Source organism: Galdieria sulphuraria (genome assembly GCF_000341285.1).
Source record: "Galdieria sulphuraria unplaced genomic scaffold scaf_62, whole genome shotgun sequence".
Classification (NCBI taxonomy): Eukaryota; Rhodophyta; class Bangiophyceae; order Galdieriales; family Galdieriaceae; genus Galdieria; species Galdieria sulphuraria.
This window is the reverse complement of record NW_005178413.1, coordinates 30,763-57,050: the sequence shown is the minus strand read 5'-3', so window position 1 is coordinate 57,050 and position 26,288 is coordinate 30,763. Positions and strand designations below refer to the sequence as shown.

The window sequence follows — 26,288 nt, the reverse complement described above, 5'->3', positions numbered from 1 at the left end:
CCTCCAAAGAAACAATCGTGTCTATTTGTCTCGATTTGTGGAATGGTGGTGGAGTAAGGAAAATAAAGACTTTAGAGAGTGTGTAAATTTCTATCAACAGAATGGTAGAAAAAGTAAAAGAGTTGCTGAGAAGCGTAGGTAAGTAACATCGTGACTATAGAGAAGGTGGTGATTGAACCTTATTCAGGTGCTTCTCACTTGTATCCTAAGCTCGAGGAATTGGGTGTGGATGAATATTCCTTCTTCCACTTGACAGCTTCCGATTTGTCTCTTATAGGAATAAAGGACGAACAACAACAGTCTCTATTGCTGCAGCTCATTTCGAAACAGAATACTTCGGCTACTGGTTTGGACAAGTTCGGATTCTCTCCTCCTCCTCAATCTTCTTCTTATACAAAAGAGCCAAAAAAGAACAAGGCTGATAGATTTTCTATGATGCCCAATGTCGCTTCCTCAGAAAACAACTTGAACGATGATAAAGTTGCGAAAAGAAATAGTAAACATAGACACAGTTGTAGTGTACCAACATGGAAAATGTGCATAAATGAAATGGAGCAATTGACTAACACTTCAGAGGAGAATTCCAGAATAGTTGTTTGTGTGAGAAAACGACCGATTAGTAAGAAAGAACGTGCGAAAAATGATCCGGATGTGATAAGCGCAGTCAATAATACACTACAAGTATTTGAACCCAAGCTGAAAGTCGACTTAACCAAATATACTGAGGTACATGAGTTCTCCTTCGATAAGATATTCAATGAAGAGTCCAACAATATGATGGTTTATAAAAATTGTGCACAACCTCTGGTTTTTGCATTTTTCAAAGGATGTAAAGTCACTTGTTTTGCTTATGGACAAACAGGAGCAGGTAAAACATATACTATGATGGGAACTAATGAAGAACCAGGGCTTTATACTCTGGCGCTCCAAGATATTTTTAGGTTAAAGGCAAAGTCGGAATATTCTCATTTGGGCGTTTACATTAGTTTCTTTGAAATATATGGTGCAAAACTTTTCGATTTGTTGAATGGAAGAAGAAGAATAGAATGTCGTGAAGATGCCAAACAACGAGTTAGAATTATTGGTTTAGAACAAAGGTTCTGTAGTACTGCTGAAGATGTGTTGCAAATATTGGAAGAAGGAGCTCAAGCTAGAAGTACTGGAAGTACTGGAGCCAATGCAGATTCTTCGAGGTCTCATGCAATTCTCCAAATTCAACTGAAATATGTGAATGATAAAAAGACGAGCATTGAGGAAGATCCTGCATATACCTTTGGAAAGTTGTCTTTTATTGATCTTGCTGGAAGTGAAAGAGCCGCAGATACTACACACAATGATAGGCAGACTAGAATGGAAGGTGCAGAAATCAATAAGAGCTTATTGGCTCTGAAGGAATGTATAAGAGCACTGGACCAGAATCACCATCACACTCCATTTCGTGGAAGTAAGTTAACGTTGGTATTGAAAGACTCGTTTACGAGTGTGGACTCTCGAACTGTGATGATTGCGAATATATCTCCTTCTGCTTCTAATTGTGAGCATACATTGAATACACTTAGATATGCAGACCGTGTCAAAGAGCTAAGAAAGGACTCTTCTGGAAGTAGAAGACAAAGTTGTGTGTTTTCCAATTCAGCTAGTTCTGTGGATAGCAAAGAATATGATGAAGAACAAGACGAGTATAGAAAGGAAGATGGAAAACCTGAAGACCATGCTATTATAGAAAAGGACGCAGTCACTAGACGAATTTCCCAACGAAATGAGCACATCAAGCAGCATCGAGAAGCCCATTCCAAGCAGAAGAGAGAAATTTCACGTTCAAAAAGTCTCATTCCTCCTCCTTCCAAGTTATTAAGAGAAGATAAGGAATGTGAGTCTACTGCTTTAGAAGAAAATGTTAGGCCAAACAGAGAATCTCGTTTAAGTTTTATACCTGTTCCTAAACCCAGTAGAACAGATAGTCGTAGAAAAAGCATATCGACTTTTGTTGCTATTGATAATTCCAAAGGCTTGCCAGTAGAAAGAACTAGTGAAGGACTTGTAAGACCTCCCAGTTTGATACATTCACAACATTCTCAGGCAAGTATGTCAACTGCATCAAAATATTCGCATCATTTAGAAGAGCAAAAACAATATAATACGAGGCAACAACATCATGCATCTAGTGGAATGATGGATGTTCTATCTTATAGACAAGCATCTTTTCAAAAGACTTTATCAGAAGACACGACGGACATCGAAGAGTCTTTAGTAATGGCTCATCGTCAACATATTGATGACACTATGGAACTGGTCAAACAAGAAATGGCATTGTTACAAATGGTAGATCAACCCACTTCATCTTTTGAAGACTATGTTGACAAGTTGGGTTTACAGTTGGAGAAGAAACTGGCAACTATCAGAAGGTTACGTGATAAGTTATTTGATTATCGCAATGCTATGAAGTAAAATGTTTTGAAAAGATACATTAGGTTGAAATATATATATTCAGTTGTTCTCTTTGGGATTGGCAGAGACATGTTTTGTTCTTTTTGATATATTTTCAGAATCATGTATAAAAATGACTTGTTTTTACCAATCCCATTCCTGATCAACCGATACGCCATCCCTTTAAGATTTCTTCTCTCACACATTGTCCATTTTTCTTCGTGTCTCTTTGACAAGTCGGATTGTTGTGTTGTTGTTGGAGATGGTGTCTCAAGGGAACCTGATTATTGCTATTGTGATACCTATCGTAATACCTATAGGGTTAGCAATGTTTGTATTCTTCTTTGCTCTCCAGTACAAGTATTTGAAAAGGGTAAGAGTACGTTTGGAGTTTCAGGAACAGATGGCTCGTAGAACCCAAGTAAGAAAAGCGGGTCTTTCCAAATATGACATACTACACTATTGTCCTTTATTGATATACAAAGGAAGTAGTAAAGCCTCCTTGCATCCTGAAAAATTAATTATCGAACAAGTTGCACCTAAAAAGGATGACGAAGAATGCGGTCAGTTGAGTACCCTCGAGGAAAGGGGAGGAAGTTTTCCTGTAACTGATAATGAAGACAAAAGGTCAGAGACAAGGAAAAGAGAATATTCTACAAAAGGATTTGAAGAGGGGGATGTACTGGTGATATCCATAGTGAACCCTGGTAATAATGAGTGGTTACATGTGGGAGGTGAGAGGGAAGTGTTAAGTAGGTCGAGCTCTTCAAAGAAAACCAAACAAGATAATACGCCATTGCTAAGTGCAAAGGCTATTCCTGGTGGTATTTGTTCCATTTGTTTGGAAGAAGTGAAAAAGGAAAGTCGTCTTCGTTTACTTCGTTGTGGTCACGCCTTTCATTGTCGATGTATTGAACGATGGCTCGGTTCTGTCAATCGATGCCCGTTGTGTAATTCAACTGCGGTTGACCGTCCTACCTTTTCTGTAGCCGAGGTAAGTTCTACTGGTGAAATAGCTTTGCCACTACCACAACCGACGAATTCTCCGTCACTTGAACGTGGCAATATATTTCAACGAATAGGACATTGGTTCCGTGAAGCTTTTAGTGATGTTCCTCCAGAGTTAAGGAATGTTACTCTACAGAACTCTCCAACACAGCCTTTACCTCGCTTCAGTGGTGTTAGTGTTGCTCGAACTTCAGCACAAGGAGAAGATGATGATGAAGAAGCAGGAGGACGTAGTGAAGAAGGTCGCCTTTCTTCCATGTATAGAGATGGAAACCAACATATGGTAGAATATGTTGATGAGTAGGCATGAGAGAATCAAATCCAATAGATTTCTTTCCTTACATATAGATCATTTCATTTCTTTTGGGAAAGAGAGATGCAAAGTTTCACAAAGGATGGAAGAATATTGAGTAAACAACTTTATCGCAAATATATCCAATTGATTTATCGTTCGAAACTATTTTCAGAAGATACCAAAGCACGAATGGTAGCTCTCACAAGGCACGGTTTTCGTTATGGAGTCCCAGTGGATTGCAACAGTAGTGTTGTACCCACACGTAAATATTCCTTAGAAGAATCTATAAGGAGTAAGTATTTGTATTTCTTGCACTTTCAACTCAATTATTTGAGGAGGAGAACGTACACTTGAGTTGCTGGAAAGTTTGCACCGTTCTTCTCCCAGTGATGATAGGACGACGGAAGAGGAATTCACTCCAGTTTTTCCAAAAGATGGAGACGATAATACCAGTGAAGATGTCATTATCAGCAGTTAGTTGATCATAATGTTATAAAGAGGTAGACTGAATCTTATGATGGATGTATTAGAAAAACTGAGATTGGGGTTGTATGAGGATGACTTTGCCGTATTTGAGGAAGAAGAAGAAGAACAACAGTACATGTTGGAAGGAGATGAGCTAATAAGAGCACTATTAAGAAAATTCATATTCAATCTTGTTCATTTTACAACTTTAAGACACGATAGAAAGACACTAGTAGGTGCCATAAGACGGAACAAGTTACTCAATGAAGGGTAATATGGAAATGGGTGATAAAAAGAGGAAGAATTGTTGACGCTTTAAATAATAGGATGAAGAGTCCTTTTGTTTGTATGGATAAATGTATGGATATATTGAATAGGGAACTGGGTACCAGTTTTTATAGCAAAGTGATAAAGAGGAATAGTTGAACAATATCATACCCTATTATCAAACTCATCTGTTGTTGATAACAACTTAAACTGATTCAACCAATATTGAACCTCATCACTCGTATTGACAAAATTGCGGGAAGCAAAATAATAAGCATAGTATTGTTTGCTATCCAAATGATAACAAAAGCGACTCATCATTAAAGCACTATGACCCACTGAACTTGTAGAGTTATCACTATACCAACAAATATCGGTCAATCTTGCTCCATTTGAAAGATGTAATGCAGTACAAGAGTCAGCTGGTAATCCACCATTTCTTCTAACTCTTATCAAATAATGTGCACAAATTGCCAACAGAGCTTGTTTGTTCTCTTCTAATAATGGCCTGTTCAATTGTTCAATCGATTTGGGTCTTCCATTGGCTAGCAATACTTGAGACAATACATTCGCTGCACTCTTCAATAAAGATGTGCCTTGACTGTTATGTGTGGCTTTGTGTCTTTCTACTTGCTTTTTCATCCAAGGAAGCAATCCTCTTATATGACTTAGTGTGTAAATAGTCTTGATAGACATGGAATACTGACGTTTTAGCTTTTGAAGTAACATATCGATCATCGTTTTGGTAAGTCCCATTTTGGAAGCTCTTCCAGTAGGAAAACATTCCAATAAAACAACAAAGAAAGGCTCTTGAAGACTTCCACTTTCCAGATCTGACCAGTTCAATTCCAATTGAATTAGCTCATCGAGAGTATTGGGAAGTTGTCTAGTCAGCGCCAACTCTGCAAAAGCTAAAGGATAATCGAGAGCAGATTGATGAACTAGAACAAATACTTTTCTTCCAGGTCTCTGAATTCTTTTCAAAAAGTCAACTTCTGGAACAGATGGCAATACTGAAGCACGTAATAGACAACTTCTATAACTGCGAGTAAAAGTATTCATATTGACAGCATCCACTGTTTCTATACATAAGAAACACTGACGAAAATATATTTCTATATGGCGCATTAAGAAACTCAAACATATCTGTGCACTCAAGATGATAGCTTTTGTATCTATCGCTTGATTGCCAAAATAGTCAGCTACTCCAACTGCATTGACAGGAAGACAAAGATCATGAAGAGTTCTTCTCCACTCGCAAGCCACTTCCAATCCTGCTGGATGACTAGCTATTCCGGATAGGAAAATATCATAAAATTGCCAATCACGATCAAAAGAGCGCATAGCAGTAGCCTTATTTCCTTCTCCTTTTTGGGAATCATGCATATCGGTGTATGACAAAGGCTCCACTTCAGCTGTATCTTGTAATGGCTGTCGAAAGGAAACAATATCATCCGACCAACCTGCTTGTAAACTATCTGTGACAAGAGATTCCTTCCGAACAGCATCTTCTTCTTGTATACCTTGTAAAAGATAGTCTCCATTTTCCTTTGTAGCGATGTTGTTCACTGGAAAATCCGCCAAAATCAAAGCTGTTATATTTCTCCTTTCTTGCCAATTGAAAGATAATAAAGTATCCGCAAAAGTCCAACCTAATTTATCAATAATAGCATAACATAGCTTCTTTTTCTTCTTTTGGTACTTTTGTGTGTCCACTGTCACTGACTGCAGAAACTCTTTCAGTTTAGCGTGAAGCCAAGCTTGTTTCCCACGAATCCATAGTTCGCGACTATCTAGTTGCGTTTTGTTCTGTTGAGATAAACTAACTAAAGTTTTTGGAGTTCGTGCACGTTCTGTAAGACACTGCATATATTCTTCAGCTACACGTATCACGGAGTTATTCTTTGTCTCATTCTTCAAGGTAAACGAATAAGTGGTTGATAGTCTAGAGAAATAAAAGTCCCAGTGTTTCCTAAGAGATAACCAAGAAAAGGTTTTACCAACCCTTTGTGAATGCTTTATCATACAAGTGAACAAAGGAGGACGCCGCAACTGCCCATATGACATTAGCTATATATTATATATTATATATTATATACATTATATATATATTATATATTATATATATCACCCAAAGAAGAGACAAATGGAAATTTGACACAACAACAAATTTTATACACTACTACTATTTCAATCTCTACTTGTCTGATGCACAACTTTCATTCCTAAACGATGAGCTTCCAACATGGAATCATAAACTTTGTCTGGAGTAACTGGAAATGGGTGATTGTGAATAGTCTCATCCTATTCTGATTCAAAAAACAACAACATTTTGAAACGAAATGAAATATCCAACCTGTTGACAAGCTCGTTTTGCTATATTTTCCAATCCTTCTCTGTCACTTTCTTTCAAGTTCAAATCGGTAAGAGTAACTGGTAAGTAACAATGATAAAAGAATTGGGCAACTTTGTAAGCTTCTTCCATCTTTCCTTCCATACATAGTTGACTGATAACTCCAAAAGCAACCTTCTCTCCATGCATTTTATGATGTGTGGCATGATGAATAGTCAAACCATTATGTATGGCATGTGCTGCAGCCAATCCACCACTTTCAAAACCTAAGCCACTTAACAGAGTATTGGCTTCAATCACGAGATCCACAGACTCTGATAATTGTTCCTTTTTCACATCCTTCAATGCTTCCAAACCATGCTTGAATAAAATATTTTTGCATAATTCTGCCAAAGAATAAGCACTCAAAGTGGGACGACCTCCTTGACAAGTAGTTGCTTTTGGATTATGGAAACATACATCGGCTTCATAAAAAGTGGCCATTGCATCACCTATACCACTGGCAAGAAATCGATTGGGTGCTTTTGCTATGATTGAGCTATCAACAAATACATAGGTAGGATTGAGCGGATAAAATGACTGTATACACAACTTGAATGATGATCCCAACATAGACAATTATTTGAATACTTACATACTCTTGAAAGTCTCCTTCTGGTGTATACATAACAGAAAGAGCCGAACACTATTCATGATGAGAAAAATAAAGCAGAAAGTATTATATACACACCGGTGCATCAGTACTTGCTAAAGTAGGCACGATAGCTAATGATATGCGCAACTGATTGGCTATAGCTTTTCCCAAATCCAGCGTTTTACCTCCTCCAACTGCAACTAGGCAATCAGGAGTACCTGAAGAATGGCTCTTGGAGTGAATGGCATCCACTATGCGTTTGACTTGTTGCCACGAACACTCGCCATCGAATGTATATTCGTCAACCCTTTTGGCTGCTCTATGTTGTAAAATGGAGTCACGTACTTGTGTAAATATATTCAAAAGGGGATCCCTGACTAGTACAATGTGCTGAGCGTTCAGTAGACTCAAGTACTTTCCAATATATTGAACCAGATGAGGAGCCTGGATATACTTTTGGGGAGCTCCAAATACTTTGTGACCCAAGGATGCATATCTTTCAATAGGATTGTATTTTGAGTTGTTGTCGAGTACAGAATCCATCAGCATATAAGTCTATGAGAAAGTTTCATGACTGTTTTCAAGAAAAACGTCGAAATCACACAAAAGAGAAAAGATTTCGTATTTCTTCTTAGGGAGAGAAAAGATTTCGTTGCTTCTGAGATTCACAAAAGATGAGGAATACAACAGATAGAGCTTCAGTTTAAGATTCAACAAAATAATCATCCAAGTCAGATTCACTCGAACACAAAAGACTTGAAATATCTCTTCTTCCATTATATTCTTATTTGGTTCATATATTTCTCATGAAATCCATTGTATTTGTATGTGATTTTCTCATTGAAAAGTTCTCTTCCATGAGAACAAATGACATCAGAAAGTTTAATCATCGTAAAGACAATAATTATGTCAAGCTTGTTGGAAATATTTTGTCCATGTTGTTGTGCATTCTCATCTGTCTCATTTTCTCATCGCATAATGATATTCGAATGAGTTCCTCCATATCTTTTCAATGGAAAGGTTTTTTGAATGCAATAGGAATATATTCACGTCAATTAAAATGTTTCCTACTCCTTTTTCTACTCTTCCATGCTTGTATCCATACCAAGTTACATTACATACATTTGGATTGAACCAGTTGTTTATCAAGCCACACAAAGACAAACAAAACATAATTTTTCGACATCACACCATTCATTATTTAGAACTCTAGCACTATTCTTCCAACAACTTTGAATTGTTGCATATCATGTAAGATATCGTTCACTTCCTTAAGCTTTCTTATATGTACTTCTGGAAGACCAACTCCTCGACCAGCAAAATCCAATGCCTCTTGTAAGTCTTGTCTCGTTCCGACAATAGATCCTCGTACAGTGACTCTTCTCAATATGACATCAAAGATATTCAATGGAAAATCTCCTGGAGGTAATGCATTCAACACAACAGTACCCGCACGACGAACCATTCCAATTGCTTGTGGAAATACTTTGGGAGATACTGCAGTAACGACAACGCCATGTGCACCTCCTATTTCTTTTTGTATTCGATCCACTGCATTTTCTCTATTCGAATGGATAATAATGTCTGCTCCACATTTCTTTCCCAATTGTAATTTGGAATCATCAATGTCTACTGCAACGACTTGCATACCCATAGCTTTTGCATATTGAATGCCGAGATGACCAAGACCACCAACTCCAACTATGGCAATCCACTGACCTGGACGAGTCTCCGTCTCTTTTAATGACTTGTAAACAGTGACACCAGCACAAAGAACTGGAGCAATTGTAGTAAACTCTACATTCTCTGGCAACCGACCAATATATTTTGCATCAACTACACAGTATTCTGCAAAGCTACCATCTTTGGTATATCCAGTGCATTCTTGATGAGGACATACGGTCTCTATTGATTGACAACAAAATTCACAACGCCCACATGCGTTATAGAGCCATGGAACTCCAATTCTATCACCTTTTTTGAGAAAATCGACACCAGGACCTACTTGAGCCACAACACCGGCACCTTCATGCCCAGGTATTAAGGGAAGTTTAGGTTTGATGGGTCGATTGCCTTCCCAAGTATCAACATCAGAATGGCATACTCCACTGGCTTTTACTTGCATAAGAACTTGTCCAAATCCAGGTTGAGGAACAGGGACCTTTTCAATGGATAGAGGTTGATTGAACTCTTTCAAGACTGCTGCGTTCATCATCATGCAAATTCAGTATCGTTAGAAATGACTCTGGGATCTCTTTTATGTTTAGGATTTCATTTCTACCCAAAGGAGATTTGAATTAAAACTCAACAAAGATAGCCATATTTCTATATGTATTCTAATGATCACTCGAAATACGATATTTTGTTTCCTAGTCTCTTTTTTAAAAATGTCAAGGTTACCAAAAGAACTGCAATACAATCCTATGGAAAAATATAAAGAGCTTTCTTGTAAAATATTCAATGCTCCTCTAAGATATGTACAAGGACCTTGTGCACTACAATATATAGGCTTGTATATTCAACCATTTCAATATCATACTGTTATCGTGGTGTTATCTCCCAATCGGCTCAAAGACCAAGGAAAGACCATACAAGAATCACTACAAAAATATAAGGCGGCACAAGTTGTGGAGTTTTTGGAGTTCCATGGAGAATGCACATGGGAGGAGTTTACAAGAATCAACCAGAAAATAGAAACACTACATGTGACAAACAGTTATTGCTTGGTGGGAGTTGGAGGTGGAACAAATATCGACTGTGTTCGTGCCATTGCCTATTTGAGAAATGTATCCTTCGTTTCAGTGCCTACATTAGCAAGTAATGATGCACCGGTATGTAAAATGAAGAGCATCTCTGTGCTATTATATGACCATCATTGCGATAGTGCTCCGCTCTATCTGTCTTCTATACTCAACAAGGTGAATTCTTAGAATATGTAAGTACATTCTATTTGTTATCTTGTTCACATGACTTTTCAAAAAATAGGTATTTTATCCACGTAATCCATCTCTAGTCTTGGTAGATACTGATATTATTACAAAAGCACCAAAGAGGTTTTTTGTGAGTGGTATGGGAGACGCTATGGCAACCTATTATGAGGCAGCTTCTTGCTGGAAAGCAGAACACGCAGTTACTTGTGCAGGTGGAAGACCAACTGCAACAGCAGAAGCATTGGGGAGACTCTGCAGAGATCTTCTCTTCACATATGGAAGACAAGCAGTAAAAGACTTGAACTGCCAACCACTTCAAGTCACGGAAGCCATCGAAAGAGTTACGGAGGCCAATACTTTACTCAGTGGACTGGGTTTCGAAAGTGGAGGTTTAGCAGCTGCCCATGCCGTTCATAATGGCCTTACAGCACATCACGCCACTAAGACAAAATATCACGGTGAAAAAGTAGCGTTTGGTACTTTGGTTCACTTGTGCCTGGAGAATGACTTACAGGAAGCTTTCAGAGTAGCACAATTCTTTTATGATACCGGACTACCAGTAACTTTAGAAGAACTTGGAATCAAAGAAAATGACGTTGAAGGTATCAGAAGAGTTGCAGAACGTACGTGTGCCAAGGTGAGTCAAAATTGGAATCTCAACAAGGCCAACTCATTTCTTTCTTAGGGAGAAACGGTTTATCATTTGTCCATTGCTTACGAAATCAGTCCCGATTTGGTTTATCAGTGCATTTTGAAAGCCAATCGTTTGGGAAAGGAAATGGTCAACAAATGATAGCTCGGGCATCATGACCTAAGTGTGTCTTGTCTGATTTTCACAAATAAAATATGAGTCACAAATTTATTTGGAGAAATGAGTGCTTGTTGTCACTGGAATACGAACACAGATAGCTGTTACTTTCCATTTTTGATCATCTTAAGCCAATTACGAAAGACTGGAAGCTCTTTTAGCTCAGGATTTGGTATTACTGTAGTTCCGAAGCTATCATTTATCACTATGGTGGCTGATAAAACCCAGGCACTAATAGAGCACAACATTCCCATAACACCTCCTGGAATAGAGCTTATTACACCAAAAAAGTGCATATCTACCAATACCAACTGCATTTTAAGAAAAATGATATAGAGTTGTATGTTATGTGCCATCGTTGCAACGAACAAGTAAGTATTGAATATTGTGTAACATACTAAAATAAATCCTAAAGCAGTTGTATAGTCCGTTTCACTCAGCAACTTTGAACCATATTCTGCTTCTAAAGTAATGAGGACACCAAAGGTTAGCCAGAAAGCACCATAACTGCAAAATGCAACACCTCCAAAAGTGTTTTGCTTGATAAAGGTAAGAATGCCAGCTATAAGTTGAGCACTACCGCCGTAAAAGAATGCCAAGGCTATTATGCTATTAGTGAGAGAACTAGGTAAAAGTGAAGCATTGATGCAGCTCAACATGAAGTCAGTAGCTGCAAATCCAGCCAAACCTAAAGCCTCTGGATGTCCCAGTTCAACCAATTGTTTAACAGGAGCTGAAAGGCGTTGAGAAATAGAATAACCAAACTATTAACTTCCTCATTACCGTGATATTCCTTGGACATTCCACCCATGTCACCATAAGAGTATTTGCGAATAAATGAGTTTGGAGGCAAATCTTTCAAACCTTCTACGTCTTTATTTGTTTGTGGAGATGTTTTTTGGGTAGACATATCCTTCAATGTCTTGTTAGTGAGAAATCAAAAAGTTCGTTGATGAAATTTCCTTTCAAAGTACATGAATCATCAGGCATTTTCTACATTTAATTCATGAGCAGCATCAAAATGTAATTTCATTCAATTAGATTTTCTTTGTGAACAATATCGTTGATTGAACAATTGATGACTTGTATTGTTTGTTTAGAACGTTCAGTCAATGTTCTTCTTTTACCATGTCGACATGAAGAGACTTGTAGTTATTGTACTATACTTTTAGATGATAGACTATGTCCCCTTTGTAGAAGTCCTGTCAACAAAGTGGAAATTTTAAAGCCTTCAGATGTCAAAATGAATATGAATTCAGAAAAAACCAACTTTAGAAAAGATGTTCTCTGGAAAACCTGGTGTCTTTCTTGCATTATTGAAAGCAGAAAGGAGCAAGAAGAAGAGCTATGGGCGTCTAGTAAACAAGTACTGCTCACAGGAAGTTTCGGGTTACCTTTGTTAGAAATACAGCGTTTCTTTCTTGAGAAATTCCGTCCTGGTTCTACAACTGAAGAATTCCATTCGATTAGAAATAGCAATGATATTGCGAAGAACCATCCAATATATCTTAGAAAAAGAAAGAAATTCAAAATTTGGAACAGTCTTCATAGCTTGTGTATTCTCAAACATTCCGTTACTTCCTCAAAAGAACAGAATAATATTGGACAAGAAAGTTTTTGTGAATGCAAAGAATATGTACAACAATTCAGTTCATTTTGGGGTCTTCAACAAAGATTTGAAATGTTCAAACCCAATATGGAAATGGAAGGAAAAAGAATTCGTTTATTCACGAAATACTATTGGGAATGGTTGAGACTGCTACAAGGAAACGATAGATTACTTCCAGAAATTGTTTTTCTGGTCTTTTCGGAGGAAAAATCCAATAGCTTTTTAAGTGAAGCTCTCGATATGTTTGATTTGATGGCAAAACGTTATAGAAGCAGATTTCAGAGGTTTCCAAAAATATTCTTTCTCTACTTGAAAAACATTCATCATCCTTCTCATGACAAGTATGACTCTCTCATTGAAATTCACAAAAGAATATATCAACGTTCCAACTCACATCGTCTTTTGATATCTATGACGATCCAACCAATTTCCGGAAAATGTCACATATTGGATGGTTCCAACTTTGAGAATGCGCTAAGGTCATTTTGAGATGAAATGAATATTGTGATATTGTCATTTTCAAGAAACATGTTGTGTTAAAAGAGAATCCTCTGTTCAAAGTTATTTCTCGCATTCATAATTTTTGTAATACGAAGATACTCAAGGACGAAACTTGACTCATTGTTACTGCTTTTTATAAGAAAAGCCATTGTCAATTTTGGAAATGAGCAAAGCATTTCATGTTTTGCGTCCTATGTGTGATTGAAGATCAATATAGAATTTCAATTTGAAATACATACAACCAAGAAAAACATAATGGAGTCCAGCAGAATGAGAACTATGGAGACAATAACAATATCGTGGTTCATAATTGTGTCTTTCGTTAGTGGAAAGATGATATTTCTTTATAAGACAAATGACCATAGATTGCTTTGTGTTACTTGTAGTAAATGTAATTAAACAAGATTGGATTAATGTGAATATTTTGTATATAGCTTTTATTTAATTTACAAATTTGAAATGGAGTCTACTTTCAAAACTAGTATAATGTTAACTGTTATGCTTTTTTTCTGCATAAGGATTCCTAACTTTTTTGATATCGACTCAATTTTGATGATTGCATATCTGTCAGAGAATGGTTGTCTGAATATTCCGATTTCTTTATCACTTGATTATATTGCTTTTTGCGTCGATATATCATTCGTGAGATTCACCTCTACAGTTCTTTTATTTTGAGTTTAGAAACGATTTCAGCAACTTGGATGGCAGTAGTAGTTCTTCTTGGTCTACCTGTTGGATATGATAATTGTTACATTTGTCATAAAAATATTCCTGTTTGGTAATGTCAAGAACTATTGCTCTCAAGACTGTGACCCTTTTTGCTATCTATGGATATAGAATTGATATGATGCATAAAAATAAAGTCCGCGTCGATCATTCAAACAATATGTTCAACAATTTAGAAGAAATTCTTGAATTCATTGATTACCTTTATACTAGCCAAGAGGACCAAGGTACAGGATTTGGTTCCAAGGCTGGATCACACAATTGTTGGGTCTTTGGAAACTCGAATACATTTCTTTCTAGCAGTTATAAAAATATATATTTGCAGTTCTCATTGTAAAGAAATAAACAAGAAGCAAAATATCGCGGGAAATGGACATTACAGACAGTTCCTCATATTTCTTTGAACATATGGTACAAGACATGTAAAGAATACGTCAGCGAAAGTTCACCAAAAAATATCTTTGGACCTTTACAAAAGTTGAAAGAAAATGACGGCTGAAGCTCCCTGTTCAATAGACTTATTGAAGTAAGAAGTTACGAAAGAAGCAAATAGAGGTATTATTTCAGAACCAACATCTCAATGTTTCTTCACAGATAATGTAAAAGGTTATCAAGATTCAAGTGAAGTAAAGCTGCGTATTACAGAAACGAGCATCAGCCTCAGTTGTTTTCATTGGATAACAAATGTCTTGAAAATAAAATGTAGAGGAAGGTCTTATAAATTTGATGAAGTTTTCCTTCACCAGTTGCAACTTGATTCTTCCATTCATAGAAAGGGTATACTCTAAACCCAAAACACACTTTGAGATGCTGTCATATATGAAACGAAAGTTGAACCTTTGTACAACTTGATGCCATGCTTTAACCTATTGTGTTACATGTGTTCTCCTTCAGTTTGTCATGGGATATCATTTGCATTTCTTAGGCGTTCCTTTTTTGTATGGTCGAAAATGGAAAGTTTTTTTTGCAATTACTGTCTTGGAACAATCCTTAAAATACAATCCATAGAACTTTTAACAAACATGGAACGGCATCTGCAGATTTATTGAATACTAGTCCCAGCAACTATTTATTTCTTCTATGGACACACTTGTAGCCAATCTCATTCGAGCTATTTTGGTATTAAATGCAGAGAAATATCATGAGACTTTGAACTATTTGGGCCTCATACTTTGATAGATCGAAATCTCATCTAAGAATTTCTCTATTTATGCTATTCATTTCTTTCAACTTGTCTTCCATCATTTCTTTACTGGATTCAACTTGTCTAGGTTCGTTAAAATATACACAATGTAGAACAATTCTCTTCATTTTGCTTGTGAGATTTTTCTCCCAACAGAAATAGTACTCCAGTTTTGTGGACTCATTCATTCTTCAAAGCAGTCATGTTGTTGGGAGGCAAGTCTGCATTTCAAGGTGTTGTTGTTTGGGCTGGCAAACGATACTTTACTACCAATCGTTCTACTTGTAAAACAGTATTTTCACCTTGTAAACACTTCTCATATAGTGTTGTTTTCAGAGCAAATAGACTGAGGGAGCTTGACAACCGCGAATTGTCTGTTTCTCGTTCACTTCATAGGTGTTCTTTCTCAAGTACTTGTTCCATTTCCGAGAACTTACAAGTGCGAACGATCCCAGTATTAAGAGATAATTATGCCTATTTGTTGATAGACAAGCGTCATAAAGTTGCTGCAGCTGTTGATCCAGTTGAACCCACAAAAGTTACTCGTGCAGCTGAAGAAGAAGGAGTAAGTCTTGTTGCTGTCTTAACAACACACAAACACTGGGATCATTCTGGTGGCAATGAAGAGTTATTGGAAAAGTATTCTTCTTTGAAGATATTTGGAAGTAAATATGAAATTGTTCCTGGTACAACTCATAGGGTAGGACAAGGTGATATCTTTCAGTTTTATTCTCCGAGTTGTCTCGAAGTTTATGTATATTGTACACCTTGTCATACTCGTGGTCATTTGTTGTACTTTGTGAAGGAACGCGATGCTATTGGTTCCTCTGCAGTTCTCTTCTCTGGAGACACTTTATTTATTGGAGGTTGTGGCAGGTTCTTTGAAGGAGATAGTAATGATATGCTCCAGAATATCGAACAGGTTATTCACAGGTTTCCTAGAAATACATTTATGTTTTGTGGTCATGAGTACACTCTTAAGAATTTGGAGTTTGCTCTTCAAATGGAGCCTCATAATCAGATATTGAAAGAGAAGTACGATTGGGCCAAGAAGCAGCTTGAATTAGGAAAGTGTACCGTTCCTAGTACTTTAGAGGAGGAATTTTTATATAATCCTTTTTTAAGATATGGTGAGGCTTCCATTCAACAAGCAGTTCAACAATCGGAACCTGCAAAAGTATTGGCAGAGTTGAGAAAACGAAAAGATGTTTTCTAATATAATTGGAATTCTTTTATTATGTTTTATATTGCTGCATGATTTGTTCTATAGGAGGAGGTGTTTCTCCTTTCCAAAGGTACCATTGAGATAAGAAGTATCCATACCAATAACCTTTCCAGTAATAATAAAAACCATTGGAGTGTTCATATTGTGTCCTATTTATGTCGTTGTTGTTTGTAGTCAAAAATTCCTCCGTCGTAAGTGTTTCCTTGGAATACTTCTTTTCTTCTTCAAGAATGGGTTCCGTTCTCTCACTATCTTCTTTGAAGGATTCCTTTTCATGAACAGAAATTTCAATCAGCAAGTGAGCAAAATCGATCCCAAGTTGAGATTCCAACTGTTCCATTTCTGGAAGCGTTTCCGATGAATAAACAGTAACACAATTTCCAAATCTTCCAAAGCGTCCAGCTCTTCCAGCTCGATGTAAATAAGTCTCCGTTGTTTTAGGTATATCCTGTTCATCAATTGTATGATCAATAATACATAAGATGCCCAAAACATAACTTACCAAGTTCACAACCAAATTACAATCCACAAAATCAATCCCTCTGGAAAGAAGATCGGTAGTCAACAAAACTTGTGTCTTATGTGTATAAAATCGTTGAAATATTTCTGGATATTAAAACACTTGAGAATAACTCAGGCATCAATCGAAATGAACATTACCATTCCTTATCGACTGATTCAAATCTCCACTGGTAAAATCTGCAGAGAATCCTGCATTTCTTAAACTATTGCTATATCTGTCTAACAAGGACTTGTCGTTACAGAATACCAAACATTGATGAAATGAAAATTCTCCAAAGATGGAAATCAACGTCTCCAATTGGATATGAAACAAGTCTTCTCCTTTCCATGAGCCTTGTATTTCTGCTTTGTGATGAGTTATCCCACAAAGTGATGTTTCTGCACAGAGAGGTGTCCTATCTAAGGATAATTTTTCTACCAAAGTTTGTTCTAATACTGTTATCTTTCTAGGTTCTTTCATGATGCGATAGAGTTTGGAAAGCACAGATGAAGAATAAGTGGCAGAAAAAGCTAAGACTTGTTTCCAATCAGGTAAATGTTGTTCAATCGCAAATAACTAAAGTTTATAAGTAATAACCTTGAAGAAGAAAATAATGACTTACATCCTTCCAGAAACAACTTTCAAGTAACTTATCTGCTTCATCTATTATCAACATCTGTATATGTTGTAAATGTAAAATAGCAGAGTCTATAAGATTTCTGATACGACCAGGAGTCCCAATAACCACATGAAAACCCTAAATTTCACATTTCAGGTTTCAAGAAGAACCTTTAAAGACTTACAAACCTTTGATAGAACATGATAGTCATGTTTCATACTAATACCTCCAACACATGTAACAATTTGTATTCCATTCTTATCGCATTCTATGATTCCTCTCCTTAGTTGTTCAAATACCATAGCAACTTGAAAAGCCAATTCTCTAGTTGGAACGATAATCATGGCTTGAATACTTTTTACAGAAGAAGACAAAGTTGTATTCTTTTGACTATCCAAAAGGGACTGTAAGACGGCCACTGCATAAACACAGGTTTTGCCTGTCCCACTTTTGGCCTTTTACTAGGCTTTTAGTCGTTTCAACTTATAAAGTCCAGCATACCTGAATAATGAGGTCACAACCTAATCTGGCATAAGGAATACTTGCAACTTGTACTGGAGAAGGTTTCTCGAAACCACAAATCCTAAACAATTGTCATTCAAAACATAAAAACAAGAGCCTACTCACTTGAGACCAGCAATCAAACCATTAGAAAGAAACATATCTTCAAAAGTAAGAGAACTATTCTTCCCTTTTACGATAATATCTTCACTTCGCAGTTTCGATTCGGAAACTTTTTCTTCCTTCTTTTCCTCTGTTTCGACTTTTTCTATTTCCAACCCTGAGCAACTACGACACCTCTAGAATATACAAAGCTACCTCTTTTTCGTTTATTGGTCTGTTTCAAGACATTCAACGATAGTGGAAATTGATGTTCAAGAAACTGGCTGCCAGAAAGCTGCAATAGGCATTCTATACTGTACTGTCTACGTACGGAGTTCGTTGTGATGGATGAGGTTGCTTGTACTTCAGAAGCCATAGTACTTGCTTGAGAAACAAGTGTTGGAAACTTCCAAGCACAAGGAATACTAGAAGAACTATTTGTTCCGACTAAACTGGTCTTTATATCTTGCCAAAGTATTTCCAAGGCATGACATTCCATCACAACCAACAATTTGAATATGAGAATAAGACTAGCTGAAATAGAGAGAGTTACTTATATTTCCATATTTTGTAGAAACTTTCATACTGATTGTAGAAAATGATACTCTTTCTAGTTGACAATTCTTGTAAAAATATACAATTCAAAGTAATCATAAAGAGCGAATGAGTCTAACAATCGAATCTGTCCAAGAGACAGCAGCATTTCCTGTTGTTCACCGAACGCTGATTCTTTCATCCAATCAATCAATGAAGACATTGTCTCTTCAATCATTCATTGGTTCGATGTCTTCTTGTTATTCTACACAAACTTTCAATTATAATGAAGCTGCTCATATTGGAGCTCTTTTTACTATATTGTTTACAAGTTTCGCGGGAACTTCTCTTCCTGTTGTTGCAAAAAGATATCCTTCACTTAGGATTCCTTCCTTTGCTTTAGATGCAGGAAGAGCTTTTGGAACTGGAGTAGTTATTGCAACAGGTTTCGTCCATATGCTTCCACCAGCAATAACCAATCTGAGCAATCAGTGTCTTCCGTATTTCTTCACCAATACTTATAATTCTCTTGGAGCTGCTGTCGCACTAGCTGCAGCACTGAGTATCCAATTGTTGGAGATGTCTAGTACTGTGATATTGAATCGAATGATATCCAAACGCAATATTCAACAACCAACAGACAACTGCGAAATTCCAAGCAACTTGCAATCTCTATCAACAGACAAGGTAACTACAGCTGTACCTCTACTCGATCAGTCATCATACGAAACTACTATTGCAACAGCATCAGGTTATAAACTGAAAATGTTGGTGATCATTTTCGAAATGGGAGTAGCATTTCATTCAGTTATCATCGGACTCAATCTTGGAGTCAGCACAGGTTCCACATTCCGTACATTGTTTGCTGCCTTGGTATTTCATCAGTTCTTCGAAGGATTCGCTATAGGTACGACTGTTTCGGAGGCTCAATTTGGTATTTGGATAACAGTATTCATGATATTATGCTATTCCTTGGAGACTCCCATTGGAATATCCATTGGCATGGGTATCGCAAATAGTTATCAGGAAAATTCAACGGCATCCTTAATAACGAGAGGTATCCTAGACGGTGTTTCGGGTGGTATTCTAATATACACTGGATTGGTAGAGTTGTTGACTTATTGGTTTACACGCAATTCTCATTTCGTGAATCGCAACTCTCTATATATATTTAGTATCATAGGGTTTGTCTGGTTAGGTGCCATTTGTATGTCCATCATTGGAGCGTGGGCGTAATAAAGTTGAAAGTTTGTGATGCCAAAAGAAGGGCTGTCCCAGTCTTTCTCTCTGTCATGTGGAAATCGTATTAGAAGAGTCATTAGATTTGCGTCGGCTTGAAATGACGCGCATGTTTGGTAGTTGGTTCAAGTTTGACAAGAGGAAGCATTTGTTACTTCAACTTACCAACAAAAAGGTAGAAGCACAAATTGTAGATAAGAGAGAAGGACGGGTAGAGGTTACTATATCGAGTATCCAAAAGGTAGGCAGAATAATCGCTGTTGGACAACTTAAATAAGATATGAACAGAGTCTACTTCCTGATGAAAAGAGACCTGTCAACGCGTATGGTTGTGCAAATATGGAGTCTGCAAGAAAAGTAGGAGAAGAGTTGGCTTCATTCGCCGAACGACACCGAATCCGTGAGGTAAGGTATTGAATACACTTGTCTTTATTTGACATTTGAGGTTCGATATAGTTGTGGTTTTTCCCGCCGCGTCCTAGAGGGGGAAGAGTAAAGGAATTTACAGAACCCTTTAGAAAGCGAGGAATACGATTGCTTGACTTTTAATGGAAGAGAGTTTCCTACCTTAAGTCTGCAAGTTGGGCGCTCTGCTAAACGGCATTTGTGTAGTAACGAAATTTTTGTACATGGATAGTTTCTTGGTCAGATCGGAGGCTCAAGCAACTCAAATATCTCATATTTGCCAGATTAAAATAAAACTACTTGTATACTGTTGCATCTAGATTGTAGATTAGTGAGTATTTTCACTAGCTCGTCCCCAAGAAACCTTAGAGTGCCACTGCCATGACTTTTGCAGTATACTCAAAGGTTTGTCGTTGTCTGTCTTTTGACTTTCACAAATACAGTAAGTAATAATACAAAGGAATTATCTCTCATGGTTATATCTTTCTTGAAGGTGCGTTCAAGTGAATCAAAGAGGAGCAGTTTGGGCCATTCGTTTTGGCATGTGTGGTTGTCATAAAGCCACTGGATTGATTGAACCCCCGAGTGATACAAACATCGTAGTTCATTTTTATTATTGTCTCGGTACACTTTTTTTTCTTTTGTAAAGAAATGCGTGGTAATAGAGACGATACGTTTTCCCTTTCAGGCTTTCTTTGTACGCCTAGGCTAACGACGGAAGAATGGCCAGATACCTTTGTAGGGGATTTGTCACGAGAGAGCGCCAAAGACAACTTCCGACAGCTGTTTTCACCCGATAACACCTTAGCCTTTGATAAGTTTCCCATACAAGAGGAGACTTTTGTTGGCTCTCAAACTGAACCGCAACTAGTGCCAGAGTGGTTTCCCTTTGAAGAAAACTCCCCACGTAACCAGACTTGGGTTAACGTACAAGGAGGCTTCCAAAGGGAGGAACCAACCTGCAGCCGTCCGAGTATAGCACGTTGTAGTCAACAAGACGTAAAAGAAAAAGACGTAAGAGGTGAAAAGGATACATATTTGACCAGTTGGTCGTTTCAACGGCCTACTTTTCCTCATTACCCTGGGAACAAGGTGAGCACTGAAACACGACAACTGGACCCGGAGAAAGACTTTTTAATGAGAGAGTTCAAAAAGAAGATACGTGAAGCTGCAGTAGTTCGTTTCCGCCAGAAACGTAAAGAGAGAAACTTTGCCAACGTGGTGCGTTATGACTGTCGCAAGCGAGTAGCTGACGCCCGACCTCGTTTCAAGGGGAGGTTTGTGAAGGTAAAGAAGGAAGAAACAAGTTCCATTTTGTATGACAAGTCTGGTTCTGAAAGACTTTCTTCATTGGAGAAGATGCACGATGACGACTTCCAAGTGGTACCTTACCTAGTGTAACGAGTGTAGGATAGACTAGTTGCTTGTTGGAGCTTTTGAAGTGGCTCATAAAGTGTTACTCTGATGTAAATACATTTGTTCGAATAGTGGTACCTATTATTTTTTGGTTATAAAGAAATGTTGCTGCCCCTGTTTCTATTTTTCTATTACCAACAATTAATTGGTCGTCGGGCGTTCAAAAACAAAAGATATCGACATTTTACATGACTTGGCCGAACAGAAATGACGACAGAAAGAGAATCACATATGTAGTGATTTATATGATCCGAAGAAGCATATGGATTTATAGAGAGAAACTTGCCCTCACTGCTAGCTAATAACGAGAAGCTGAAAAGAGTGAAAAATTTACATTGTTGAAAACGACTGCCGTGGTGTAAAGGTTATCATTCCAGCCTTCCAAGCTGGAGACCCGGGTTCGATTCCCGGCGGCAGTAAAATTTTCCATTCTCATGTACAAAAATAGAGTGCAAAAAAAGAGAAATATTGAAAGAGATTTAGAAGACTTCTTTTTTAGGATTCTAAGCAAAGTTTTTCATTTGTTAATAGTAGATGACTCTAGAGACTTTACATTGTTTTTGAAGTATGGTTTCTAAAATGTATAAAGTTTATTATCGATTGAGAATCTCAAACGATGATCGTTCATCTTCTTGCTACAATATTATTCATATCTTTTTCAAAAAAAAATACTGCTGAGTAACATATATAGAGTTCATTTTCACAATATCCTTTCTAGAGTTATGAGGACACACGTCATAGATATTGAATGGGTTGTGGATTTTCACGACAACATGTTGTTAAGACAAACGTATCATCTTTTGATAGAGAACTCTTGGACTTGAAAATACAGCGTGATAGTTTGCAGCAGTATGAACAACGTCTTAGTGACTCTTTGAAGAACTATATAAAGGTACGAACACTTTTTGTACTTTTCAAGAAACTGACTAGAGTCGTAAGCTTGCTCGTCGTTTGGTTGCTGAAAATCAGCGTCAGCAAGCTTTAGTTGTTTTGCAAGTAAAACACGCGTTGCAAAAAAGTATAGAGAAAGCTCAAAATATGCGTTTCAACTTGGAACAAGTTTTGAGTGAAATAGAGTTGAAACAAATTGAAACGGACTATGTGCTCAAGTTACGGACGGGAACAAAGTTATTACAAAGTATTCAAAAGACCTTATCGATTGAAGAAATTGAACACCTTCTTGAGGAAACAAAAGAGGCTATAGAGTTTCAAAACAAAGTCACTGAAGTCCTTGGTAGCTTCTCTCTTATGGAGATTGATGAGAGCTGTGAAGAAGAACTAGAACAGCTAGAAACGGCTATGTTTCCACCGGTTCCAAAACGCTTGGAGAAAACGATGACTCCTCAAGTTACGGAAAATATGCAAGTGAAAAGCGAAACTGCCAAAGAATATAGCAAACAAGAAAGTATTCTGTTACCTTCTTGAGCATACACCCTTGAGTTATACATTTGTTGTAAACGGCTCAAATAATATCAAATGGTAGAGTTGATTAACATAACAGTAAACGACTTTATGAACCGTAAGATGGCATTGGCTAAAGGTCAATTTCTGTTGTATAGCTTTGTTGAGGCTACTTTTCTGTCTCTTCCTGCTTTGAATATTGTGGTGGAGAGCCTCCCAACAAACCATATTCTGCAGCTCCATATTGTGGATATTGATTTTCCTAATAAAAGAGAGTTGGAAAAGTCCCAAACAACTCACTGTTCCACTTACAACTGTATACACAATGTAGCGATACAGATAATAAGGAATTACTCCTACTAAGAGGCCTATTCCTACTATACGTTTGGGGGTCCACTTGTAGAAATATTCCGAGTTCTCTCTATAAGAAGCCCACTGCTCTATATACTTGTTTTTCTTGACCTCCATAGAGTGTACCATTATGACGATCGATCACAAAAGAGACCAATTCTTTATCCCAACGTAGAATCGCAAATTCAACCTTTATATGTTTCTCAAAGGTCGGTAGAACCTTAACAAAAGTGAAGACAAAGATACACTGAGAGAACTAGAAGCCATTAAAATGGCAGCAAACCAAGGAGGCATTTGCTGTCGAATAAGAGGAAACATTGCTCCAGCAGCACCTGGAACAAAGACAACATTATAAACCAATGCCCAAAAATAGTTGAGAAGAATTCTGCGAAAAGTGACTCTAGAGAGGTCAAAAAGAGTAACAAGTCCATGAAGATTATCATTCATCACAATAGCACGAGCTGCTCCTGCTGCCAGCTGATTCTTGGAGCCCATAGCAATACCGACATCTGCCATTGCTAATGCAGGACCATCGTTCACTCCATCTCCGACAAAAACCACGCGAGGTTTGAAAAAGGAATACTTTCCAGAGACATTTCTATATTTCTCTATAGAGCTTTCTAATATTTTAACTTTATCCCCAGGCAATGCTTGAGAAACAACCTTTTCTACTGGGATACCAACAGCTTTCGCTACGGAAAATGCGGTGTTCTCATTATCGCCAGTTACTAACCAGCATTCCATTTTCTTCTTTTCTCGAAAAAAGGCAACGACTTGTTTTGCTTCAGGTCTCAATTCATCGTGTACTCGAAATGCAATGCAAGGAACGTTATCTATCGCTGCAACTACGACGCTGCTTCCATCTTCCATCCACTCATTTAGGAGTTGTCGTTGTTGATGGTTTAACAAGTCATCTTCCTTTCCACCTTGTGATGAGCTACATTTCGATTTTATCCAATTCCAACTTCCTACAAATATTTCATGACTTTCAATAACAGACTCTACACCACATCCAGGTTTCTCTTCAAAAGACTGGACTTGCTTCGAAACCTCTAAACCTCTTTCTTCCTCAGCATAACGAACGATAGCATTTGCATAAGGATGATCCGAATGGCTCTCTACCTGTGCTATGAGACTCACTATCTTGTCCTGGTTGAGACCTGCAAATATGTTCAGTTGTTGAACTTGCAAGACTTTCGGGAATCCACGCGTCAAGGTTCCTGTTTTATCGAAAACAACGCATGCTGCATTATATAAATACTGGACTGCTGCACTTTCCTTTAATAATATTCCAAATCGAACTGCAACACTAGACGCTGTCATAAATGCTGAAGGAGTGGCTAATCCCAATGCACATGGACACGCCACTGCAACTACAGATACCGAAAAGACCAAACTAAAAATAATAGGACTCTGATGGTCATACCAAGTATCGGGGACAACTCTAATTATAGGTCAGTATCGTAACTAGTCTTATTCTACATATAACATACCTTTTCTCAATAAGTATTACCCATATAAGATATACAAGGATGGCGATTAAGACAATCCAAATAACAAAATACGCAGATATTGTATCGGCTATACTCTCAATGGGAGCATGCGAATTTTGAGCATTTTCTACCAACTCAAGTATTTGTGACACGGTGTTTTGTGAACCACTTGCAGTTGTTCTAACATAAAGAATACTATTTCCATTGGAGGTTCCACTAAAAACGGAATCTCCTGACTTCTTATGAACTGGCAATGACTCTCCAGTAATTGTCTATTCAGTTATTGTACGTTATGGAAACATATCATAGGTAGAACGTAAAACATACCGACTCGTCTACACTGCTTTCTCCTGCCTCTACTATTCCATCCACTGCAAAACGCTCTCCAGGCAATACTTTGATAATGTCACCAACCATAACAAGCTCCGGATTGACGACTTCGGCCTCTACGAAGTCTTCTTTCTCGTCCTTGAAAACAACAGTAACTTGTTTAGGAGCGAGTTCATCAAACATTTCAAAACCCTTTGCAGCGTTCTTCTTTGCAATAGCTTCCAACCATTTACCAAATGTTATGATAGTAATTAACATCGAACTGGAATCGAAGTCTATATCACGACCGGGTTGATCCACAATCGAGTAATAGATGAGAGATGCAACTGAGTAGACATAGATAGTTGATGTCGCCAAAGCTATTAATACGTCCATATTGGGTCGATGACTTCGAAAAATAGCGAAATAACTTCCTCGATAGAAAGGATATCCTCCAATCAACTGAATAAAGGTTGCCAATATCCATTCTACTAAATATGCTACAGTTATTTGTGACTTTCCTAAACGTGTATTGACGCCACGAACATGATTCGCGAGACCAAAACTAAATATCATAATAGGAATAGTGAAAATGGCTGAAACAATGCATCGCAACAACAACTTGTTTGCTTCCATCTCCAACCTCTTTCTTAGTTGCGAATGATGAGCCTCCTTGCTTGTATTCCCACTCACGACGGTACACTCCAAGTTACGAGCATGTAGCAACCGCATCAGTCTTATTTTAGGATTGACATGTTCACCGTTCTTGCATTCCTTACTGTCACTTAATCTCCATTTCATCACTTCGTTTTCATCCAAATGTACAATTATTCGATAGGTCAGCATCTTGGATTTTGGAAAAAGCAAAGAAAAAGGAAAATGTTGTGTTGGTAATACGTGTTCTACGGTATCATTCATTATCATCGACTCTTTTTGGAAATGTTCCACTTCAGGTTGTTCTTTAAGAATCTGACAAATACTATCA

At 37.5% G+C, this 26,288-nt stretch overlaps 16 protein-coding genes and 1 non-coding gene across 18 annotated transcripts; 10 read left to right on the top strand and 7 right to left on the bottom strand.

Annotated features, from left to right (window-relative positions):
• Positions 1–10: 10 nt before the first annotated feature.
• On the top strand, positions 11–2,595 carry Gasu_58020 (kinesin family member). Its single transcript, XM_005703032.1, has 2 exons — positions 11–138; positions 188–2,595. The coding sequence occupies exons 1-2, from the start codon at positions 102–104 to the stop codon at positions 2,446–2,448; spliced, it is 2,298 nt and encodes a 765-aa protein (XP_005703089.1). The 5' UTR covers positions 11–101; the 3' UTR covers positions 2,449–2,595.
• Positions 2,596–2,620: 25 nt separating this feature from the next.
• Positions 2,621–3,884, top strand: Gasu_58010 (zinc finger (C3HC4-type RING finger) family protein). The gene has a single exon (XM_005703031.1). The coding sequence runs from the start codon at positions 2,690–2,692 to the stop codon at positions 3,737–3,739; it is 1,050 nt and encodes a 349-aa protein (XP_005703088.1). The 5' UTR covers positions 2,621–2,689; the 3' UTR covers positions 3,740–3,884.
• A 26-nt stretch (positions 3,885–3,910) lies between these two features.
• Positions 3,911–4,503, top strand: Gasu_58000 (hypothetical protein). 2 transcript variants are annotated; one of them, XM_005703029.1, is made up of 3 exons: positions 3,911–4,022; positions 4,069–4,203; positions 4,261–4,503. In XM_005703029.1, the coding sequence occupies exons 1-3, from the start codon at positions 3,920–3,922 to the stop codon at positions 4,467–4,469; spliced, it is 447 nt and encodes a 148-aa protein (XP_005703086.1). In that variant the 5' UTR covers positions 3,911–3,919; the 3' UTR covers positions 4,470–4,503. The 2 variants fall into 2 exon arrangements, with proteins under 2 accessions (XP_005703086.1, XP_005703087.1); XM_005703030.1 differs by having other exon boundaries at positions 4,066–4,203.
• Positions 4,504–4,509: 6 nt separating this feature from the next.
• On the bottom strand, positions 4,510–6,510 carry Gasu_57990 (malonyl-CoA decarboxylase). Its single transcript, XM_005703028.1, has one exon. The coding sequence runs from the start codon at positions 6,485–6,487 to the stop codon at positions 4,628–4,630; it is 1,860 nt and encodes a 619-aa protein (XP_005703085.1). The 5' UTR covers positions 6,488–6,510; the 3' UTR covers positions 4,510–4,627.
• A 10-nt stretch (positions 6,511–6,520) lies between these two features.
• On the bottom strand, positions 6,521–8,070 carry Gasu_57980 (glycerol dehydrogenase). The gene is made up of 4 exons (XM_005703027.1): positions 7,546–8,070; positions 7,450–7,500; positions 6,819–7,394; positions 6,521–6,766 (listed from the first exon to the last, which is right to left on the bottom strand). Exons 1-4 carry the CDS (start codon positions 7,996–7,998, stop codon positions 6,653–6,655), a joined length of 1,194 nt encoding a protein of 397 aa, XP_005703084.1. The 5' UTR covers positions 7,999–8,070; the 3' UTR covers positions 6,521–6,652.
• A 505-nt stretch (positions 8,071–8,575) lies between these two features.
• Gasu_57970 (alcohol dehydrogenase) lies at positions 8,576–9,690 on the bottom strand. The gene has a single exon (XM_005703026.1). It carries the CDS (start codon positions 9,665–9,667, stop codon positions 8,651–8,653), a length of 1,017 nt encoding a protein of 338 aa, XP_005703083.1. The 5' UTR covers positions 9,668–9,690; the 3' UTR covers positions 8,576–8,650.
• Positions 9,691–9,810: 120 nt separating this feature from the next.
• Positions 9,811–11,125, top strand: Gasu_57960 (glycerol dehydrogenase). Its single transcript, XM_005703025.1, has 3 exons — positions 9,811–10,280; positions 10,334–10,384; positions 10,435–11,125. Exons 1-3 carry the CDS (start codon positions 9,837–9,839, stop codon positions 11,062–11,064), a joined length of 1,125 nt encoding a protein of 374 aa, XP_005703082.1. The 5' UTR covers positions 9,811–9,836; the 3' UTR covers positions 11,065–11,125.
• Positions 11,126–11,159: 34 nt separating this feature from the next.
• Gasu_57950 (putative acetate transporter) lies at positions 11,160–12,130 on the bottom strand. Its single transcript, XM_005703024.1, has 2 exons — positions 11,971–12,130; positions 11,160–11,920 (listed from the first exon to the last, which is right to left on the bottom strand). Exons 1-2 carry the CDS (start codon positions 12,095–12,097, stop codon positions 11,292–11,294), a joined length of 756 nt encoding a protein of 251 aa, XP_005703081.1. The 5' UTR covers positions 12,098–12,130; the 3' UTR covers positions 11,160–11,291.
• A 3,250-nt stretch (positions 12,131–15,380) lies between these two features.
• Gasu_57940 (hydroxyacylglutathione hydrolase) lies at positions 15,381–16,445 on the top strand. Its single transcript, XM_005703023.1, has one exon. It carries the CDS (start codon positions 15,409–15,411, stop codon positions 16,420–16,422), a length of 1,014 nt encoding a protein of 337 aa, XP_005703080.1. The 5' UTR covers positions 15,381–15,408; the 3' UTR covers positions 16,423–16,445.
• Positions 16,446–16,449: 4 nt separating this feature from the next.
• Positions 16,450–18,800, bottom strand: Gasu_57930 (ATP-dependent RNA helicase). Its single transcript, XM_005703022.1, has 9 exons — positions 18,372–18,800; positions 18,180–18,321; positions 18,054–18,135; positions 17,741–18,007; positions 17,556–17,690; positions 17,092–17,509; positions 16,934–17,037; positions 16,681–16,879; positions 16,450–16,580 (listed from the first exon to the last, which is right to left on the bottom strand). Exons 1-9 carry the CDS (start codon positions 18,652–18,654, stop codon positions 16,471–16,473), a joined length of 1,740 nt encoding a protein of 579 aa, XP_005703079.1. The 5' UTR covers positions 18,655–18,800; the 3' UTR covers positions 16,450–16,470.
• An 80-nt stretch (positions 18,801–18,880) lies between these two features.
• Positions 18,881–19,975, top strand: Gasu_57920 (zinc transporter, ZIP family). Its single transcript, XM_005703021.1, has one exon. The coding sequence runs from the start codon at positions 18,939–18,941 to the stop codon at positions 19,923–19,925; it is 987 nt and encodes a 328-aa protein (XP_005703078.1). The 5' UTR covers positions 18,881–18,938; the 3' UTR covers positions 19,926–19,975.
• A 5-nt stretch (positions 19,976–19,980) lies between these two features.
• Positions 19,981–20,845, top strand: Gasu_57910 (uncharacterized protein). The gene is made up of 3 exons (XM_005703020.1): positions 19,981–20,169; positions 20,217–20,333; positions 20,385–20,845. Exons 1-3 carry the CDS (start codon positions 20,038–20,040, stop codon positions 20,475–20,477), a joined length of 342 nt encoding a protein of 113 aa, XP_005703077.1. The 5' UTR covers positions 19,981–20,037; the 3' UTR covers positions 20,478–20,845.
• Positions 20,846–20,850: 5 nt separating this feature from the next.
• Positions 20,851–22,352, top strand: Gasu_57900 (two-component response regulator). Its single transcript, XM_005703019.1, has one exon. The coding sequence runs from the start codon at positions 20,985–20,987 to the stop codon at positions 21,732–21,734; it is 750 nt and encodes a 249-aa protein (XP_005703076.1). The 5' UTR covers positions 20,851–20,984; the 3' UTR covers positions 21,735–22,352.
• On the top strand, positions 22,097–22,168 carry Gasu_nc0088. Its single transcript has one exon. It is a non-coding gene; the product is annotated as a tRNA-Gly (tRNA).
• Positions 22,353–22,480: 128 nt separating the features above from the next.
• On the top strand, positions 22,481–23,205 carry Gasu_57890 (charged multivesicular body protein 6). The gene is made up of 2 exons (XM_005703018.1): positions 22,481–22,641; positions 22,689–23,205. The coding sequence occupies exons 1-2, from the start codon at positions 22,498–22,500 to the stop codon at positions 23,172–23,174; spliced, it is 630 nt and encodes a 209-aa protein (XP_005703075.1). The 5' UTR covers positions 22,481–22,497; the 3' UTR covers positions 23,175–23,205.
• A 4-nt stretch (positions 23,206–23,209) lies between these two features.
• Gasu_57880 (uncharacterized protein) lies at positions 23,210–23,640 on the bottom strand. Its single transcript, XM_005703017.1, has 2 exons — positions 23,463–23,640; positions 23,210–23,412 (listed from the first exon to the last, which is right to left on the bottom strand). Exons 1-2 carry the CDS (start codon positions 23,628–23,630, stop codon positions 23,320–23,322), a joined length of 261 nt encoding a protein of 86 aa, XP_005703074.1. The 5' UTR covers positions 23,631–23,640; the 3' UTR covers positions 23,210–23,319.
• Positions 23,641–23,646: 6 nt separating this feature from the next.
• On the bottom strand, positions 23,647–26,170 carry Gasu_57870 (Cu2+-exporting P-type ATPase). The gene is made up of 3 exons (XM_005703016.1): positions 25,322–26,170; positions 24,995–25,266; positions 23,647–24,945 (listed from the first exon to the last, which is right to left on the bottom strand). The coding sequence occupies exons 1-3, from the start codon at positions 26,147–26,149 to the stop codon at positions 23,694–23,696; spliced, it is 2,352 nt and encodes a 783-aa protein (XP_005703073.1). The 5' UTR covers positions 26,150–26,170; the 3' UTR covers positions 23,647–23,693.
• Between the last annotated feature and the right edge of the window lie 118 nt (positions 26,171–26,288).

What these genes read in the sequence shown, in the direction of transcription:
- Gasu_57920 (XM_005703021.1), top strand. Translation starts at nt 18,939, where the DNA reads ATGTCTTCTTGTTATTCTACACAAACTTTCAATTATAATGAAGCTGCT.
- Gasu_57890 (XM_005703018.1), top strand. Translation starts at nt 22,498, where the DNA reads ATGGGTTGTGGATTTTCACGACAACATGTTGTTAAGACAAACGTATCA. An exon ending in CTTTGAAGAACTATATAAAG is followed by an intron (nt 22,642 to 22,688) that starts GTACGAACACTT and finishes TAGAGTCGTAAG; the next exon opens with CTTGCTCGTCGTTTGGTTGC.
- Gasu_57900 (XM_005703019.1), top strand. Translation starts at nt 20,985, where the DNA reads ATGCGTGGTAATAGAGACGATACGTTTTCCCTTTCAGGCTTTCTTTGT.
- Gasu_57970 (XM_005703026.1), bottom strand. Translation starts at nt 9,667, where the DNA reads ATGATGATGAACGCAGCAGTCTTGAAAGAGTTCAATCAACCTCTATCC.
- Gasu_57990 (XM_005703028.1), bottom strand. Translation starts at nt 6,487, where the DNA reads ATGATAAAGCATTCACAAAGGGTTGGTAAAACCTTTTCTTGGTTATCT.
- Gasu_57960 (XM_005703025.1), top strand. Translation starts at nt 9,837, where the DNA reads ATGTCAAGGTTACCAAAAGAACTGCAATACAATCCTATGGAAAAATAT. An exon ending in TAGCAAGTAATGATGCACCG is followed by an intron (nt 10,281 to 10,333) that starts GTATGTAAAATG and finishes TCATTGCGATAG; the next exon opens with TGCTCCGCTCTATCTGTCTT. An exon ending in AAGGTGAATTCTTAGAATAT is followed by an intron (nt 10,385 to 10,434) that starts GTAAGTACATTC and finishes TTCAAAAAATAG; the next exon opens with GTATTTTATCCACGTAATCC.
- Gasu_58000 (XM_005703030.1), top strand. Translation starts at nt 3,920, where the DNA reads ATGGTAGCTCTCACAAGGCACGGTTTTCGTTATGGAGTCCCAGTGGAT. An exon ending in CTTAGAAGAATCTATAAGGA is followed by an intron (nt 4,023 to 4,065) that starts GTAAGTATTTGT and finishes CAATTATTTGAG; the next exon opens with GAGGAGAACGTACACTTGAG. An exon ending in TGAAGATGTCATTATCAGCA is followed by an intron (nt 4,204 to 4,260) that starts GTTAGTTGATCA and finishes TGGATGTATTAG; the next exon opens with AAAAACTGAGATTGGGGTTG.
- Gasu_58010 (XM_005703031.1), top strand. Translation starts at nt 2,690, where the DNA reads ATGGTGTCTCAAGGGAACCTGATTATTGCTATTGTGATACCTATCGTA.
- Gasu_57910 (XM_005703020.1), top strand. Translation starts at nt 20,038, where the DNA reads ATGTTTGGTAGTTGGTTCAAGTTTGACAAGAGGAAGCATTTGTTACTT. An exon ending in CTATATCGAGTATCCAAAAG is followed by an intron (nt 20,170 to 20,216) that starts GTAGGCAGAATA and finishes AGATATGAACAG; the next exon opens with AGTCTACTTCCTGATGAAAA. An exon ending in AACGACACCGAATCCGTGAG is followed by an intron (nt 20,334 to 20,384) that starts GTAAGGTATTGA and finishes GGTTCGATATAG; the next exon opens with TTGTGGTTTTTCCCGCCGCG.
- Gasu_57930 (XM_005703022.1), bottom strand. Translation starts at nt 18,654, where the DNA reads ATGGAATGTCATGCCTTGGAAATACTTTGGCAAGATATAAAGACCAGT. An exon ending in GACCAATAAACGAAAAAGAG is followed by an intron (nt 18,322 to 18,371) that starts GTAGCTTTGTAT and finishes GGTTGGAAATAG; the next exon opens with AAAAAGTCGAAACAGAGGAA. An exon ending in GTTGTGACCTCATTATTCAG is followed by an intron (nt 18,008 to 18,053) that starts GTATGCTGGACT and finishes GCCTAGTAAAAG; the next exon opens with GCCAAAAGTGGGACAGGCAA.
- Gasu_57950 (XM_005703024.1), bottom strand. Translation starts at nt 12,097, where the DNA reads ATGTCTACCCAAAAAACATCTCCACAAACAAATAAAGACGTAGAAGGT. An exon ending in AATGTCCAAGGAATATCACG is followed by an intron (nt 11,921 to 11,970) that starts GTAATGAGGAAG and finishes AACGCCTTTCAG; the next exon opens with CTCCTGTTAAACAATTGGTT.
- Gasu_58020 (XM_005703032.1), top strand. Translation starts at nt 102, where the DNA reads ATGGTAGAAAAAGTAAAAGAGTTGCTGAGAAGCGTAG. An exon ending in AGAGTTGCTGAGAAGCGTAG is followed by an intron (nt 139 to 187) that starts GTAAGTAACATC and finishes AACCTTATTCAG; the next exon opens with GTGCTTCTCACTTGTATCCT.
- Gasu_57880 (XM_005703017.1), bottom strand. Translation starts at nt 23,630, where the DNA reads ATGGTACACTCTATGGAGGTCAAGAAAAACAAGTATATAGAGCAGTGG. An exon ending in GCTACATTGTGTATACAGTT is followed by an intron (nt 23,413 to 23,462) that starts GTAAGTGGAACA and finishes CTCTTTTATTAG; the next exon opens with GAAAATCAATATCCACAATA.
- Gasu_57870 (XM_005703016.1), bottom strand. Translation starts at nt 26,149, where the DNA reads ATGCTGACCTATCGAATAATTGTACATTTGGATGAAAACGAAGTGATG. An exon ending in AAAGCAGTGTAGACGAGTCG is followed by an intron (nt 25,267 to 25,321) that starts GTATGTTTTACG and finishes ATAACTGAATAG; the next exon opens with ACAATTACTGGAGAGTCATT. An exon ending in GTAATACTTATTGAGAAAAG is followed by an intron (nt 24,946 to 24,994) that starts GTATGTTATATG and finishes ACCTATAATTAG; the next exon opens with AGTTGTCCCCGATACTTGGT.
- Gasu_57940 (XM_005703023.1), top strand. Translation starts at nt 15,409, where the DNA reads ATGTTGTTGGGAGGCAAGTCTGCATTTCAAGGTGTTGTTGTTTGGGCT.
- Gasu_57980 (XM_005703027.1), bottom strand. Translation starts at nt 7,998, where the DNA reads ATGCTGATGGATTCTGTACTCGACAACAACTCAAAATACAATCCTATT. An exon ending in TAGCAAGTACTGATGCACCG is followed by an intron (nt 7,501 to 7,545) that starts GTGTGTATATAA and finishes CATCATGAATAG; the next exon opens with TGTTCGGCTCTTTCTGTTAT. An exon ending in AAGGAGACTTTCAAGAGTAT is followed by an intron (nt 7,395 to 7,449) that starts GTAAGTATTCAA and finishes TTGTGTATACAG; the next exon opens with TCATTTTATCCGCTCAATCC.